General features: G+C 42.7%; 1 protein-coding gene across 1 annotated transcript in view; it reads right to left on the bottom strand.

Annotated features, from left to right (window-relative positions):
• The window catches only part of SMYD2 (SET and MYND domain containing 2), a 52,598-nt gene extending 46,257 nt beyond the window's left edge, over positions 1-6,341 (bottom strand). The window contains exon 1 of the mRNA XM_081026903.1: positions 5,639-6,341. Coding sequence (XP_080883029.1) covers positions 5,639-6,228 — 590 coding nt within the window. The 5' untranslated portion in view covers positions 6,229-6,341. The remainder of the gene's footprint in view (positions 1-5,638) is intronic.
• Positions 6,342-16,470: the final 10,129 nt, after the last annotated feature.

Genomic DNA, 16,470 nt, shown 5'->3' with positions numbered 1-16,470 from the left:
AGTGAAGACAGGGCTCCATCCGTAGACACAGAGCACGGCCTTTAGGAGGCACTCAATAAACACCTGACACACACACACAATGAGCAATTCAAGTAAACAATTTAATCTGTCCAATACTCAAGTTCCTTCCTACCTAAAACGGAATAAGGCCCTCTCTACACCAGCCACTCTTGGGAGGATCAAAATAAGAACGTGCCTGGAAATGCTTTCGGAGCTGCAAAGAGCAACGTGAGTTAAAGGAATGTCATTTTATATGGGATCTTCAGAATTTTTTTGACTGAGAGGATTTTGTGCAATTGCTTTTGGGAGGGAAAAGTGTTAGATGGTGGTTTTAACTCACCAGGGTTTGAATTTCACTTCAGGATATCCTGCTGCTGTTCTGTCTCTTTCATCTCAAAATCATTTCCAAACAGGCAGCTTGGTCACTGAGCCCCTATAAGCTATAAATTATGTTCCCTGCATATGAAAAATATGCACCTCACAGCGCTTGGCACATCTTAGTCTTAAAGGAGAGAGCAGAGAGGAGCCCTGGTTTCCTTGCCATGTGGAAAATTCTGTTTTCTTCCATTTCTCTTTTCAAATACTTGTTTAATCTCATGGTAAAAGAGTCTAAGTACTTTGGGGCTAGCAAAGGATCTTTTCTTAAAAAGCTTAACTTGTGTAGGTTTATTATATCACTTTTTCTATTAAGTTTTGAAAAATACGGAGAACTGACCCCAGACAACCATGATTATTCTGGGGACCTGAGGTTAAGAACTGCGACTTTTAGCTCTGGGTCAACATGCCATCTGAATGATGATTCCATTAGTCAACAATTTCAAGTGTTTCCTTCCCAGTATCCCCCACTCCAGCCCCACTGCCATACAAATGTCCCTGAAATTACAATATTGCATCACACTAGTTAACATTTAACCAGCAGAGCTCATCAAACAAGTACGAGCAAGCCACCGGGCCAATTTTGACAGCGTACTCCGCGTTAGGGCTGTGTGGTGCACTTGACTTCCACTGTCTCAGGACTAGCTCAGGAGGAGGGTATTAATGTGCACATTTTACAGATAAAGGAACCTGGGAGTTCAGAGAGGTTATTTAATTTGCGTAAAGACAAATCATTGGGAAGGGATGAAGCCAGAATTCAAACCACGTCAATCTGGCAACGAAGTCCCTCCTGGGCCGTCTCTAAATAAAAGAAGAAACTTGAAATATTGAAACGTTGAAAGTGATGACACAACATTTCATTTAATAGACCGATGGCTGAAATTTGTGTCTTTTAATGTGATCTTTTTAGAGGAAATCTGTTTTTTGTGTGTTTTAATCTTACTACCCATTAAAAAAAATACAATGTAAAAAGGAGGGAATCTTTTATTGAGTGGGTGTCTGATTTTTCATTCACAAAGCAAGATAACTTGAGGACGTGAGAAGCCATTTCTCCTCTTAGAGACTCTCCAATTCTCAGAGAATGTTCTGGGAATAAACAGAATCACAGCAGCCCTGGGGACAATGACACCCCTTCTGATGGGCAGCTTCAGGCAGATAGGACCAGGGCTATTTCAGAGAACCTTTGGAAAACAGCATCAAGAGTACATGGCTCTCAATACACATTAAGACCAACTAAAGATTACTTTGCCAGTTTGGTACAACAATGGGAAAGAGGAGATGAATACTGCTACAGAATAAATCTGGGGGTTGTTATGTCTTTACATCTGCTGAACTGGAACATCTTGATCAGAGTGTTTTGTTCATGCAAACATTTTCATTTTTAAAACGACCACTCTGAATGAGCCAGACATAATATAAATTCCTTGAAACTGGGTTCCAACAGCTTTATTCCCAGGAGGTTAAAGGGGCCTTCCTACTCCACTCCCCATCCCCACCCCAATACTCTGAACAAACTAACAAAAAAAGACAATATTCTTGTCCTTAAATGACCCATGAGTCAAGAGAATAAAAGGTCAACAGGGGGATATCTGTCCACCTGAGGAACTGCACACAGGTGGGACACAGGTTTTTCCCTTTCTGAGACAAGTAACGTCAAGTGTAATAACATATGTCCAATATCAAGTTTGAAATACAATGCAAAAAAATCTGCCACAAAATGCTGGCCAATGGCCCCAAAACACGTCCATGTGCATGCACAGGTACATAAAATGTATCTAAGAGGTCTGATAAGGACAGCTCCCAATTGGAACATTTCCATTCTTACATTTTTAGAAACTGCCTTCTAGCAGCTGAGGCAACATACACATCTTCTCAAGAGTCACCCACCCAGACTGAGAAAATGTGATGCAGATTTAAAACTCCCAGAAATACACCTTTGTCTGAATTGTCCTAACAGTAAAAATACCACTGTGACCTAAGAAACTTCCCATTATTTTTCAACTAATAGAACATACTTATTCCTGGGGGGGGGGGATCACTTATTTTCCTTCAAAATAAGTTAAACCCCGACACAATTAATGTCACAGGGAAAATCTCTAGTGGCTCATTTATCTTAAGCAATATTGTCTACATTAAAAACTTTTGGCACAAAAAAGAATAAGGAGTAGTTTTCTTTTTTTTGGGCGGGTGGGATGGAGGGAGGAAGTAGCAGATTTGCCCTGTATGCTTCAATTATTTGAAAATTCTGCTCCTACTCCCTTGAGGCACCATGGAGACTCATATGCCTTCCTCTAGGACAGGTGGACAGACTGATTTGTTCTCAGTCACAGACAAACAGCTGACAGCGGAAATGGTGCTAAATTTGTGAGAATGGTCTAACTGATTCTAAACGAATCAGATGTAATATCATAGAGAGGAGTATGAAGATATTTCTAATTTTATAGGTATCATTTTATCATTATTTCTTGTATATTATTTCAGTTGACTTCAAAGGACTCGTTGGGAGGAGAGGAAGTGAGTGTGGGTACTGACAGAGGTTCACCGAAGCCAAGAGAGAAAGGTGGAGGAGGTGCAGTAGGACCACCCCTGGTGAGGGGTTTAAGGCAACAGTTAGCGACACTAACAAATAGTCATTCAGAAAATGGGGGGAGGAAAGCAAGTTTTGTCACACGTGGCAAGGTGATCTGCCAAGTTGCATGTGACTGTATATTAATGTTCTAAGGTTTGGGGGTATGTGGAGTAGACAGGAGATTCACAGCTAAAGAGAAGTATCTCAGCTCTGCTTCTCCCCTTCTGAACCCAGAGGGATTTGATTTGTAATTCCCTGGAGGAGTGGACTTGTACTACCATCTGAGTACCTACTATGTACCTGGCACTGCAGTCTTCTTTCACACGATGGACTCCAGGAATCACCAGGATCCCTGATAAAGGGAGAGAGGCACCTTCTGTGACTGGTGACCCCGCTTTGCTCCTGCCACTCCAGACACCCACACTGCCTCAGACTCTGAGCCACAGCAAGGCTCAGAAGATCAAGGGGACCAGTCACAGCAGCCTTTTTAACTTTGGGAAAACCCAATGCTCACTTCACTCACACGTCGCAAAGTGGTGCCGTGACCCTTTAGCTCTTGGCTCACCAATTCAAAGAGCCACATCACATACAGCCCTTAAGCTGCCCACGGTATGATTCTGTGTCTAGTTCCTTTCCAGGTCCCCCCAAGCGGAAGATAGCTCTGGTAGGGAGTCTGGGCAAGATTACTATAGTATTTAGCTTTTGTCCCTTTTTTTACTATGTCTTATTATGGAATAAGGTGCACAGGTCTCAGAGATAGAGTATTTCAGCGTATGCTGGACTTGAGACCTGTATTCAAAAGGTACCTGCAGGACATCAGCTTCACTTCATCTAGCCCAAGAATCTCCATTTCAAAGATAAAGAAACTGAGGTTCAAAGAAAGTACAGCAGGATCCATTTCTCAAAGAGTAGTAGAAGGCCAGGTACAGAGTTAATGCCAAAACCCTGCTTCCTGCCTCACTAATTTTACTGAGCACCTAACTACGTGGGAAATGAACAGAACTGAAGAGACCAGATTTCATTCTCTTAACTGTAGGTGTGACTATGTATACACAGTTACACTTCCTCTCTGGGTATTAGTTTTCTTGCCTGTAAAATGGAGAGCGTGTTGCATTGGAAATTTCTTTGCTTCTTCTTTTTTTTTTTAATATTCCTTATGCTATTCCCTACATCTCCATGACTACTTTGTAACAACCAATTCTTACTTCTTAATCCCTTTCCCTTTTTCACCCATTCTCAACTGCCCTCTCATCCCCCCACCCCAGTCTGAACACCATCAAAATGTTCTTTGTATATATGACTTTGTTTCTGTTTTGTTTATTTGTTTTGCTCTTTAGATTCCACATTTAAGTGAAATCACATTGCATCTGTCTTTTGCTGTCTGACATACTTTACTCAGCATAATACCCTGCAGGTCCATCCATGCTGCCACAGATGGCAAGATCCGATTCCCTTCACTGGCCGAGCAATATTCCATTGTGTTCATGTACCACCTCCTCTTTATCCATTCATCCATCAATGGACACCCAGGTTGCCTCCACATCTTGGCCATTGTAAACAATACTGCAATGAACATATGGGTGCACACATCTCCTCAAAGTAGCGTTTTGGGTTTCTTCAGACAAATACCCAGGTGGGATTACTAGGTCCTTCTTTGTCTCTTGTTGTAGCCTTTGTTTTAAAGTCTATTTTGTCTGGTATAAGCACTGCTACCCCAGCTATTTTTATCTTGTTTCCATTTTCATGCCATATCTTTTTCCATTCCTTTACTTTCAGACTGTGTGTGTCTTTTGATCGCGCATTGGTAATTTCTTTTTTTGTCTGTTTGTTTATGGCAGCTTTATTTGTAATTACACGTACTTTCAAACTGTAGGAGATTTATAGATGTAGATACAGATGGACATAGTATTAGTATTGTTCCTTAATCTAAGGATCCATGGGGTAATTTCTAATGTGCCTTTCAAGTCTAAAACTAGCATAAGACTTGAGGATATAATTGTGTTGATGTATGTGAATAAATATGCATATATACACAGACAGGTATACATGTAATATGCTACAACTAAACGACACGTTCAACCCCACATTTTGCCTATCCCCTCAGCCACCATGTCTACCCCGTCCCAAAGCTGGGCTGGATACATCCCATCAGCGCAGACACTCAGAATCCCGGGGGTCTGGCAGCGCCCCTCCGGCTTTTCTCCAAACATCCAGTGCAGAGACGAAGAAGGAAGAAGAGGGGCCGTATACTTGACACGAAACGTTAAGTGTCATTAAGCTCCTTGAAGGAAACAGCAAGTCTGCGGCAGGGCTGGGCTGCAGCGAACAGAACAAGCCGCAGGAAGCACAAGTACCTGGGGCCCCCGCCGGCAATGCAACGAGTGGGCAGCGCCCGGCCAGGCGTGGAACAAGCCCAGCTCTGAGCTCACGTTGGCGAGCAGGACCCTGCCCTCCCAGGTAGGGACATCCTGCGTAAGCAAGTCCGAACACGTGCCACGCAGGCAGAGCACGCGGCGGGCACTCGCCTCCGGTTTCCCCTCGCGGGGGCTCAGCCCGGCGCGGGGTTACAAAGCCCCGCCCGCCCCCCGGGGCCGCCGCCCCACCGCCCGGCGCTAGGACCCCGCGCGCCGCGCGCACTTCCTCCCGCCGCGCTCCGAGCCGCGGCGCGGCGCCCCCGTCCCGCCCGCCGCCTACCTGGCGAAGCAGTGTTCGCAGTGGTTGCCCCTCTCGTTGACCGTGAGCACGCAGGCGTAGGCCGGGCAGGAGAAGAGCAGGTCCCCCACCTGGAAGGGCCGCAGGGCCCGCAGCCCCCGGCCCTTGCCCGGGCTGCTGAAGCGCTCCAGGCCGCCGTATCCCTCGGCCCTCATGGCGGCGGGGCGGGCTCGGAGGGGCGCCCGGCGCTGGCTGAGCCCGGAGCTGCGGCGCCCCGCGCGCTGGTATTGGAGAAGCGTCACCCGGGGCTGCGGGGGGCGGGGTGGGAAGCAGCCGGGCCGACGCGGCGGCCGCCCCCGCTCCCCGGAAGGGACGACGGCCCCGCCCGGTCCTCGCGCGCCCCCGGCGGGAGGGGACGAGACCCGCGGCCCCGCCTCGAGCGCGGGACCCTCGGCGGCAGCCCCGAACGCGCCCGGGGCCGCTTCCGGCGTGGCCGCGACAAAGAGTGGCCGCCTTGCGGCTCCTGGGAGGAGGACGTGAGACGTCTGCGCCCCCGCCGCGTGTCCGCGGAGACAGCGGGACGCTGTCCCCCGTCCCGTGGGCAGGACAGGGGCGCCTGCGGGGACAAGCATCCAAGGCGTCCCCCGGACAGGCGGCTTGGCCCATAGGATGGCCTGTCCTTGGTAACTTGAAGGGCGCAGAGATGGTGTTCAGCCTTCTGTGCCTGTGTCCTCGTCGGACACCCTAGAAGGAGTCATGCGGGAACACGGAAGAGAAATGACAGTAGAAAAGTTGGAGGTGCTGGGGATTGAAGGGTGCTTCCGTAAGCTTACAGGTTTTTAAACTTTGTAGGGGGCCTCTCGAGTTTTGTTCGGTGTGAACAGAATCTTCCCTCTGCCCCGCTAGTGGGAGTTAATGACATGGACGGAAGAGGAATTGCGCAGGGCCCCGGAGCTCAGACGCTGCCCAGGACGCCAAGAGATAACCTTGCCTTCCAGGAACGTAAGCCGCTTGTTGGGGGCAAGGCCCTGCTGTGGCCAGAGTTTGACCACTCACTCACTGTCACGGTAGAAAAGTCAGGTCATGCGTCTCATAGAGGATGTTAAAACCCCTGAAGCTCAGGACAACAGTGCTGGGCACATACGTCCTGTACACATGCGTGCTGTTGATGTTATTCCTATGAAAAAGGAGGACATACTCTGTGTGCCCATAGGCTTACGTGAAGGCTGAAATTGATGTGTGTGCAGTAAAGACTAAAAGCATAAAGAGAGCAGAAAAAGACTTAAAACGCGTCTGTTCTCAAACTGTGTTACCTGGGTAAGCTCAGGACTAGTTCAGCCAAAGGAAAGACGAATATGAGTTGGGGTATGTCATAAGATCCCTAGAATTCAGTGAAATTCCTAAAATGAATAAGCCTGTATCCTTCCTGTAAAGAAAAATACGTTAGGGATACGATTTCATTGATGCATTTAAGAAGCGTTCACTGAGAGCTCCCACTATGTGCTAGTCACGAGGATAGAGAGTTGGACAAGATGTAGGCCTGGGTCTTTGCATTCAACACATTCACATTCTAATAATTAACCATTAGTTATTGAGTATTATGCATCAGGCTTTGTGCTAAGTGCATGAAACACAGTATCTCATTTAATCTGTAATAACAGCCACCCAATGAGGTATGTCTCCCGTCTCCAAAATTAGGCAACTAAGACGCAGAATAATTTCCAAGGCCACACAGTAAGTTGCAGAATTTGGTTTCATCCTCAGGTCAGTCTGAATTTGAGGCCCATGCACTCACCCCAAATGTCCCTTTGCAAACAAATACAGCTTACTAAGTGTTATGGTAGCTTGTACAAAGTGTTCTGTGGGAATACAGGCAATGAGTGACAAACTCAGCCTGGGGAGTGAGGGTTTGGTCTGAACCTAAATGATGGATGGGACTTTGCAACTGTAAGAGAGGAGAACGGTTTTCCAGGCAGAGAACAGCATGTACAGGCAGAGGGACCTGAAAGAAGAGCATGTAATTGTATCCTTACCCCCCCCATGTGATTCTGAGTGGGACAGAGCGGGCAGGAGGTGAGGCGGGAACAGTGGAAGGGCATCCTCTCAAGGGGTGAATTTTGTCCCAGATGTGTGGGAGTCACTGAAACTATTTAAGCAGAGGGGTCCAGTGTTTTAGACTGAGTTCCCTGGCAGCTTTGCAGATAGATTGGCAGGGGAGAGGACTGAACACAGGACCAGCAAGTAAGGAAGGGAACATGTCCAATATTTTAAATGGGAGATAAAGCCAGAATGAGGTAGTGGCATTAGGGAAAGAAGCAAAGGTATGTCAGAGTAATTCCAGTTTCTTGCTTGGCATATGGTCTCCATATGGGGAGATATAGGCAGGCAGATAACACAGAATGTTGGCTTTCTAACTATAGCCGGATCAATCTTGTATGCTCGAGACAGGAACCATAAATATCCTGGAATTTTGGGACTGGAGGAAGCATTTTCTTACTAATGAGAAAAGTGAGACCCTGTGAAGTTAAATAACTTGCCTAACAACCCAGTGGTGGGCAGAGCTAGCATGAGATTCCACCACATATTCATTCATTCCGTGCGTACTGTATTCCAATGACAGTGATAAGGGCTGGTGATATAATGGTAAGAAAAACTGACTTATGACTTATTCTCTGCCCTCAGAGAGCTTTGTATGGCCTGGAGGAAGCAGACATTAATCACATATTCACACAAATACAAACTCAATGGTCTCAAGTGCTAAGGCAGTACTTAGGGCATCTAAACTGGTCTGGGAAAGCTTTTCAGAAAGTAATGCCTGAACTAAATCCAAAAGATGAACAGAATTCAATCAAGAGTAGGAGGGACAAGTATTCTTAGCAGAGGGAACAGCATGTGCAAAGTTCCATAGGTGTAATCTGTATGAAAGACAGAGCGACTGGAGCAGAGCTAGGAGAGTGACGTTTGAGATCATTTAGGAGGTAAGTAGTTCTCCTTGTTGGTCAAGCTACAGGAGTCTACTCTGACCAAATATCCTCCAACAGGTGCCAGATTACTCTGGTAGATGAGCTTTATGCCAGTCATGCTGTTCTCTAAATCGATGCTGATTATTGTGTTTTATTACAGATGGATATTACATGTTAATGAAAGAAATTTCTCAAACCTTAGAAGTTTCTGAATATGTGCCTACCTAGGCAAATCTTCGATAAATTTGGGGGTTCTATAGTTTTTTTTAACTTTCTGATTTCTGGGGGCTCCAACCAGCACAAAGGTGAAAAGATGCCATAAAAGTAAAGAAACAATTATAAACAGTACACAAGTTACAAGGAGTAATTGTGCAAAGTAATCTCCTTGTTTACTTCTTTTATTGCAAGTACCTGATTTTTTCCTCTTACATTAAGAAAGGTTTCCAACTGCTGAGAAAAGCAATAGCGTGGTTACTGAGTTGTCTTTCCAGGTACCTGGTGACTGGAACAGAACTTATTCTTGTGGGTGAATCACGTATTCCTGTGATTTAAGAACAATGGAAAAGAAACATCCTCATTTCAGAAAAGTGCTTGTGCTGAACTCAAGTGACTAGAAATGGGGAAATGGTCATGAAGCAACAGCTATGAATTGAGGCGCTTTAAATTATGAAGAAAACTGTGTTTCACGTAAATGGTGAAGGAATGGCAGCAAACCAGCCTGGGCAAACTGATGACAGCACATTTGATTCAGTTCATGCTTGTCAATCTGCCACTCCACATTCTCACATTCCGTGCCAGTCACCTTCCAGCTGTCAGGGTCCCTCCATCTTTTCCTTCTGTCCCATGGCTTGGAAGGAATGGAGTTTGAATGGAGTTTTTTGGTCACCTCACTGTAGCTCAGAAGTGATACAAGGATAAAGGCCCCCTTTGCTTAACATCTCTAACCTAGAAATTGGTTTAATTCGTGAGTAAAATTTCCTTCCAATCACAGATTAGCACATGAAAGAAATATTAATAGCTCTGGCGTAGGGAAGTCAGAGCTATTATAACAAAGATGGAATCCTGATACACATGGGCAATGGACCTATACCCTATACCAGCATACCTCTACATGTATTTCAGTTATTAATTATAGATTATATGCTTAGACTGTGGTAGACCCTTGTTCTACAAAGGTGAAAAGACCAACATACATGCAAACAGTTATGTAGTAGCTGCTGAATGGCAACCAAAGGTATTAGGTCCCAATCCCTGGAACCTGTACACGTTACTTTTCCTGTTTTAAGAGGGTCTTGGAGATGTGTTAAATTGAGGAACTTGATATGGCATGATTACCCTGGTTTATCAGGGCTGGCCCTCAATGCAGTCACAAGTGTCCTTACAAGAGAGAGGCAGAGGAGCTTTCACACAGACAGACAAGGAGGCAGCAATGTTATCACAGGGCCAGAGTGGTGTACCCACTGACCCAGGAATGCAGATGGCCACCAGAAGCCGGAAGAGGCAAGTCACAGGTTTTCCCTTAAGAGCCTCTGGAATGAGTGTGGCCCTGCCAACACCTTCAGTTCAGCCCACTTATGCTGATTTCAGACTTCCAGCCTCCAGGACCGTAAGAGAATAAGTATCTGTTGTAGTAAGCCATCCATTCTGGGGTAATTTGTCACAGCAGCCATAGGAAAGTAATACAAATTATAATACAATAGAAGTTTTAGTAGGAAGTCGAACAAAGTATAGCAGAAAGGCTTCACAGAGGAACTGAAAGACTAGAAGGAAGATAAAGATTGACCAAGGGAAAGAAGGCCCCCCAAAATGGGTTTAAGATCCTGCAGGTGTAAATTCACTGAGGTAGAAGAGAACTTGACAATCCAGAGAATTCTTTTTCTTTAACAAACACTTCCATAGCTCTTCCGATGTACCAGGGCACTTTGTAAATATATATACTCAGTCCTCCTCACCACATCTTGAAGATGAAGACCATGGTTAAATAACTTGTCCAAAAGAACCGTGGGGATGGCACTCAAAGCGAGCTGTGTGCGACTCGTTCGTCCATGCTCTGGACCACTGCTCCACGCTGCTTGACGCATTGGCCAGAGCTCCAGTCATAGGCTTGGGTGAGGCTGGACCAGCAGGAGTGGCCCCATGAAGTAGCATTGTGTGAGGCCGCGAGCACAGGGCTAGGTGCACTGCACAGGCACTATGGAGCCAGACAAGACGTTTGGTGGACGTGATCCAACAGTTGCTTTAGGAAGGTCATTTTCATGGCTGCATGTAGGATGAATTACAGGAGGGTGAGGGCAGCGAGAGAGAGAAATAAGGAGTCTAATGGAATATAATCCAGAGGAGACATGTTGGCATGAACAAGGATAGTGACAGTGGTGATGAGAGGAGGGATATGGATTTGAGAATGTTTAACAGGACCTAGGAATTAGAGAATGAAGGGAAAGAAGGGGTATTACGAGCCATGAAGAAATACGCTCGATGACAGCCGACATCACCTCCAGCCAATCCCTGGAGTGCATGTCCTCCCACCTTCCATGCTATGAGTGTTCCACAAAGAAGATCTTGTTATTTCTTTCCTGTATTTCTATTATAATTTAATCTCCCCTCATTTCCATTCTGATGTCATTCGGCTCTTATGCTTCACTTCTGGATTACTGCAAGGGCAGTCATGTTTTGAGATAGCCAAGTTTCGTACATCCAGCTCCTCATTTCCTTACCTCCCATTTATGTTAGTGGCATTGACTTGAGAAGAAATGATGTTGTGGCTTGGGAGTGTAATGGCTCTTGGGCTTCAGGAGACTTAGGGCTCCAATCATAGCAAATTCATGATGATATAGGAGCCCAGGGCTCCCTCTGCCCAGGAGAGATTCTCCAGGACTCAGGTGAGAGGGAGAGTTGCAAGGAAAGCCAGAGGGAAGTTGGGGACTGAGAAAGGCATTCACCTTTGTTTCCCTCCAGGCTGGACCCTGGAGGGGTGGGATAACATAACAAAAACTCCATAAGGTTGAGGGGATTCAGAACAGCGATAACTTATACCCTAATCTCATGTAGACCCCAGAATTCCCTGCATACTAGAATTGGGTGTGTGGGGTGAGACTTCTCTGGGATCTCCCAGGGGAAGCAGGACAGTGAGCTCCCATGCACATAAGAGGAGCCCTAAATCAGACAAGTGAGGCATCCAAGAGAGCCACTGTGGATGAGAATAAGGGAACAGTGCGGAGAACAGTTTGGACTAATGACAAGGACCAGATGTTCCACGCCCTGCCAATCACTTAATGCCTTAGCATCATGGTGCCACCCAAATGCAAGAGGCAACCCCAGGGAACTGACTCACATGACATTTTTACCACGTAGGGAAAATGAAGACGCATCAGGAAAATTATTAGTTTTTGAACCACATGCGTTTGCAGATGAGCTTCATCTGTCTGGTCTCTCTCCTTTCTGTGTGCCCTAATTACTGCTGTCAGACCCATGTCTTAAAAGAACTGCTTTAATAATGAGACTTCTGTTGAAGAACTTTCAGTTGCTCTTTATTGTATAGTTCATCAAGGACAAGCGTTTTGCTGGATTCAGAGACCTATCTCTAATTGTCTTACCTTGAGTTCTACCTACTCTCAGAAGCTTCTCCAAACATTTATGCCCATAACAATTTCCATTTCCGAAGGTAAGTTTTATCTATTTGTACCTTCTTGGCACATAATGAACAACTTTATATATGTATCCCTATGTAAGTTAAATGTCTTTAAAGGAAGACACTGTTATATTCATTTGGTAGTCTTCTCTGTGGATAGTTCAATATTTATGTGTTAGATCCTCAAACATTTTCTGAGTGACTGAAGTGCTTAATGGGCTGATAAAGTTTTGATAGGTGATAATACTTGGATATTAAGAGTACGTTATACCGGTCACGTTTTTGATCTAGCGCCTAGACTTTCTTACACCCTATCCCAAGAATGAATAAACAGTTCTAGATAGTGAATCTATGAAAAGTTAAAAGATCAGAACCTTTATTCTGGCATAGTTAAGACCTAGTATAAAAGGAGTGAGAGTTTTTTCTTGTTGTTTAGAGGGGCTATATTGTTATTTTCCTGATCATGTAGGTCAATTGTAGATGTTGACTTCCAAGGCTTACGAATCCAGGTGGCCAAATGCACCCATGTAATGCTCTGTTGTCTCGCTGGCAAGCAAAGGAGTGGGCCTGAACAGAAATAAAACTCTACTTCCAAACTGAGGTGCAGCAAGGGCATCCCTAATGCATAATTTACAGTCTTCACACCAGCCTCTCAGCTGCACTGCAGCGTTTTCACTACAGGCAGAGTTACCACAGAAGAAGAAACTATTGATATCAGTGGGAGGAATAAGAATGCCAGAGGAAAGTACATGAATAACTATTTGTGGGTTGGTTCAATCAATTCTGAAACTACCAGCCACGTTCTTTTGTATTTACAGGGAAAAAGAAACAGAAAGAAAGAAAGCATAAGCTGGGTTTGTCTTCATCATTCAGGAAATGTGATAGTTCTAACTAGATTCTAAAAATTGAGTACAAAGGCAACAAAGATCCAAGTAAAAGGCCCATTGCAGACATATTTGGTTCTCATGTAGACTTAACAAGCTTTTTTCTTTATCTCTGGAAAGTCTCACTAGCTTTCCCCTCATTTTTTTTTTAAAGGTGCTAAATATAACAAAGTTTAGAAGTTGTGCATATTTTTATTTTCTTGAGAATCATTTACTTATTTGGAGGGAGGCAGTATCATCTAGTGGTTGGAGGAGGAGGAATGGGCACAGAATTTGATTTTGTTACCAAAGACTCGTGACTTTGCACAGCTTACCTGGGGCCAGATTTTTGGAGCTTTCTGCTCTCTCTAAAATCCCCACTGATTTTAAGTGAAAGCAGAAGTGTTCCATAAAAAGATGAGATGATGCATGATAGTTAATGCTGGAAAGCCTTAGTCTACCTGTTTTATAGGTTTAATCTTTGCATAAAATTTGAATATATCACTATAGTTTATTTCTTTTATAAGAGGGAAGAAAAACATAGGAGGAAAAAAGTCAATAGAAGAAGAATCCATGCCAAAGCTGGAAATGAACAACTGTCATCATCCTAACTATGAGCTATTACAACACATTAAAAAAAAAAATCTTTGGTTTAGTTTTCTTTCTGCAAGCGTTAAAGATTAGTAACATTGACTGTTTGTAATTTGAGAAATCATTAAAATTTAAGGTAAATACAAAATCTTTTCTTAAACTGGAAAAAGAGAATTTGTTACTTTGCTTGAAACAAATAAATGTGTACAACTTTTACAATCTTGAAATACAGCTAATTTAAGATCCAAACAATTATTTGAACTATTTTGGAATAGTTATGGAGGAGTCAAAGTTAAATCAGACCCAGATCTGTCCTCCAGGAATTTAGAATTTAGAAAATGAAACATGACATATACTTAGAAGGCTATGAAAATCTACTAGAATATAAGCCTCATGAAGACAAGGAGATTAGTCTGTTTTGCTCCAAGCAATGCCTGACACGATAGGTGTTCATTAAATACCGGGGGTGCCAAAAAATGTATACAAGTGAACACTTTAACATTGCTCAAGCAGTAGTTTGCCATAATCAGAAGTGTCTGGGCGCTGATAGTAACCACTTTGAGCACCTCTTGTAATTGCAGAAGTCAAATGTGACTTGTGTTCATCTTTTGTTATTGGTATATATTGAGTATTACAATTTTAATACAGTTTTCCTTTCTTAAAATGTGTATACATTTTTTGGGCACCTTTTGTATTTGTTGGATGAATGGATGATCCAAGGCAGAGAGTGTAAAGCCATATAAGAACTGTAAAAAAAAAAAAATGAAATTAGTAATAGGAGGGAGAGATAGGTTCCAGCATCTTTGAAGTTATGTGTGTAACTTACAGATAATTAAGCTGACAATCAGGCCATGAACAGAAGTTCCTTTGCTTTGTTATTGTTTTTCAAATCCATCAACTGCTCTGCCATCCGCATCAAGTTAGATCATGAACGCGTTAGATAATGAAGACATTACTTAACACTCTGGGCCTCCATGAAATAAGGAAGTTAGACTAGATGAGTGTTTGTGGGAAGAAATGTGCAAGATCCTTTTCGATGGCAGAATGACTAACTGTGTAATGATTAAATGTGTCCACTAGCTCACGAAACCTGATTTCATAGATACTATTGCCCACGAGGGAGACTTAATGAAAAAACTATTAAATAAATGAGAGTAGGGGGTGTTATGCAAATATGACAAAACTTGTGAACATAACACATTCATGACTGAGGTTTAGGAAACGGGAAGGAAGATCATTAGGGTCAATGAGTTTTATTGCTTTGTTATTTAAATTAACTTCAACCAAAAAAATTGCCGTTGCCCAACCTAAATAACATTAAATCCAGTTCACGTTTTTAAATCCCCTGAATTGTTTCTCAACAACTTTCTGAATAGTTGACTGATTAAATATACTTAGTGTCCGTCTATCTAGAGGTGTTTTCTTGCAGTGACCCCTTATTAGATAATGGTGACTTTTCATAGTAGCGCTAGTGCCTGCTAGGTTTCACCAGTCTGCAGCAAAATTAGAGAAACACAAACAATATGATACTTCAACAATATGATACTTATATTGAGAAAGCTAAACTGACTCAAAGAGAATTTGTTTAAAAATCTGAGATTAGGACCTTTTCAAGATTGGAATATCTTTTGTTTTTAAATGATGAAGGCTGTGAATGATATTCTTTTTAATGTTCTAGGCAAAAGAAAAATTGTCAATCCTCTGTGGATCCCACCACCTTTTAAATGAATTATACTATTTTCTGAAATTTAGCAATGTGAATGTTAAGAATGGCACTACAGAAACTACCTGGGATTATTCTTCCGCACAGACTATTGCACTTTCAACTATCCTTATGCTAAATATTTAAATTCCTTTCATTCTTGGTCACAGACACCAGTGCTTGTCTATTCCATTTAAAACACCAGACTACTAGAGATCAAGAAATAGAAGGCCGCATGCAGTTGAAACTATGACTTCTTTAAAGGCATTTAAAAAATTAATTTCTGTTTTTACCACGATTTCATTATTTTTGGAAAACAGATTAGACACCTTTCCTGACAGTATTATTAATATTGCCATTTTAAGCAAGCATTTACGCATGTAGTTTTATTGAATCCTATTTTTTCTTGGACCATAAATGATTTATGTTACCTAGAGTACTAAGGAAACAAAGATTGATAAATCCACTGATTTTATTGTTATGTAAGCAAGGTATATAGTACCTTGATAAAGTTAAGAAAACACATATAAACCCAGTGATTACCCTTGCAAAGTTTTTGTTGTAGATCCGCCCATACCTATCTTTATAAACATATAAATACTTTACAACAAAAATGGGATTGTCATACATGCTGTTTTATAACCTGCTTTTTCAATTTAAAAAAATATGTTGTAAATCCCTTTCCATGACATCAAATATTTTTATATCATTTTAATGACTTCATATCGTGATATTCGATGATATACTATAATCTATTTAACTAGTTCCTTGTTGTTAGATACTAGTGATGTCCATTTTTTCTATTATTATACTGAAATGAACATCTTTGTCAAATTAAATCTTCATTTACATTCTTAATAATTCCTTAGGATAAATAATAAAAATGTAAAGTAAAAAGTGAAAAAAATCATATGTAATCGCACCAACCAAAGATAATTACTCTAAACTTTTTGGTCAATATCTTTGTAGTTACATACGCAGAGGGTGCCAAAAAAATGTATACACATTTTAAGAAACAAAAACTGTATTAAAATTGTAATAATATATACTAATAACAAAAAATGAATATAAGTCACGTTTGACTTCTGCAATTATAATAGGTGCTCAAAGTGGTTACCGTCAGTGTC

The sequence above is a fragment of the Rhinolophus hipposideros genome, assembly GCF_964194185.1.
Source record: "Rhinolophus hipposideros genome assembly, chromosome: 19".
Lineage (NCBI taxonomy): Eukaryota > Metazoa > Chordata > Mammalia > Chiroptera > Rhinolophidae > Rhinolophus > Rhinolophus hipposideros.
The sequence above is the reverse complement of the archived record's forward strand: the minus strand, read 5'-3'. Positions and strand labels throughout refer to the sequence as shown.